This window comes from Perkinsus marinus, assembly GCF_000006405.1.
Source record: "Perkinsus marinus ATCC 50983 genomic scaffold scf_1104296944638, whole genome shotgun sequence".
Lineage (NCBI taxonomy): Eukaryota > Perkinsozoa > Perkinsida > Perkinsidae > Perkinsus > Perkinsus marinus.
The window spans coordinates 1-1,090 of NW_003211342.1; the positions used below are offsets into that span (position 1 = coordinate 1).

At 49.2% G+C, this 1,090-nt stretch overlaps 1 protein-coding gene across 1 annotated transcript; it reads right to left on the reverse strand.

Annotated features, from left to right (window-relative positions):
• Positions 1-207: 207 nt before the first annotated feature.
• On the reverse strand, positions 208-884 carry Pmar_PMAR006519 (hypothetical protein; the record flags this gene model as incomplete). Its single annotated transcript, XM_002780062.1, has 3 exons — positions 208-320; positions 403-426; positions 613-884. Coding segments are annotated over 3 exons (409 nt in total), but the record flags the coding sequence as incomplete, so codon positions are not given.
• Between the last annotated feature and the right edge of the window lie 206 nt (positions 885-1,090).

A 1,090-nucleotide genomic window follows, 5' to 3' on the forward strand; every position in this document is an offset into this window, starting at 1 on the left:
AGAACAAAGACGACGCTAAGTGTCGAAACAAGCCACTCAGTAGTAAGTTCTCAACCACCGTCATCCAGTCTGTGATATACAGCACCACCACCAGCACTGCTTGTTGCTGCTGTTGCCACTGGTGTGATGGGGGCTCGATGCTGAGGCACTGGGGAGGTTATCTGCTCCTCTATAGTGTGTCGGGGAGAGGCTATGAGATTGTTACTTCTATAAAGAACCTGAGATAATATGATCGTCCTCATTTAACGTGAAGCACATCGTGGTGATGATAACCTTCTCGTAGTCCTTAGACTGTACAGCCACACCCCAAGCAAATATGACTAGCAAGAGTAAGAGTATGAACCAATCTGACCACTCTGAAAAGGTACCACAGTGGAGTTGTTGGTATGGTATCCCACCTACCCGATGGTGAGTCAATGATGAGGTCTAATAAAGTATGTGATGGTGACACTCCTCCAAACGCAAAGACGGTGCTCACGATGCCTTGGACTATCAGAGCTGCCCCCACCAATGCGGTCGCCATTATTATGAAGGGAGCCATCGATTCGAGAGATAGTAGAGCTACAACAAGATGATAATTACACGGAAGGCATCACCAACAATAAGGCTTACCAAATATGAAGGATAGTACAGCCATACCTATGTACAGTATAAACCGTGCTATGCCCCCTCCTCCACTTGCCGTGTAGAGGGAGTGCTGTGCACCACCACCATGTTTGAGGATATCGACACTCCTCGGGCCCATGAGCCATGCTATTGTCTCCTCGTCATCTGGATCCATAGGGTTGAAGCCCATGTTCTCATGCTGCTCCATTGGCCCTCCACCACCCCCTCCACCATAACCACTCTCGGATGCCATACGAGACATGATAGCGTCGAATATCCTGAGACCAGGAATCACGATGGCAGACTGCTATGTCGTACGCCTACACCCAGCATAGCAAACAGCCAGCCCAAGCACCAATGATCGCTACGATAAAGGGTAAACAACGCACTGCTAGTTTGCCAATTATATAGGCGGCCAGCACTGAGACTAGCACGAGGAACATGCTCTCCAACACATTGTCATGGGGTAAGATTCCCGTCAGAG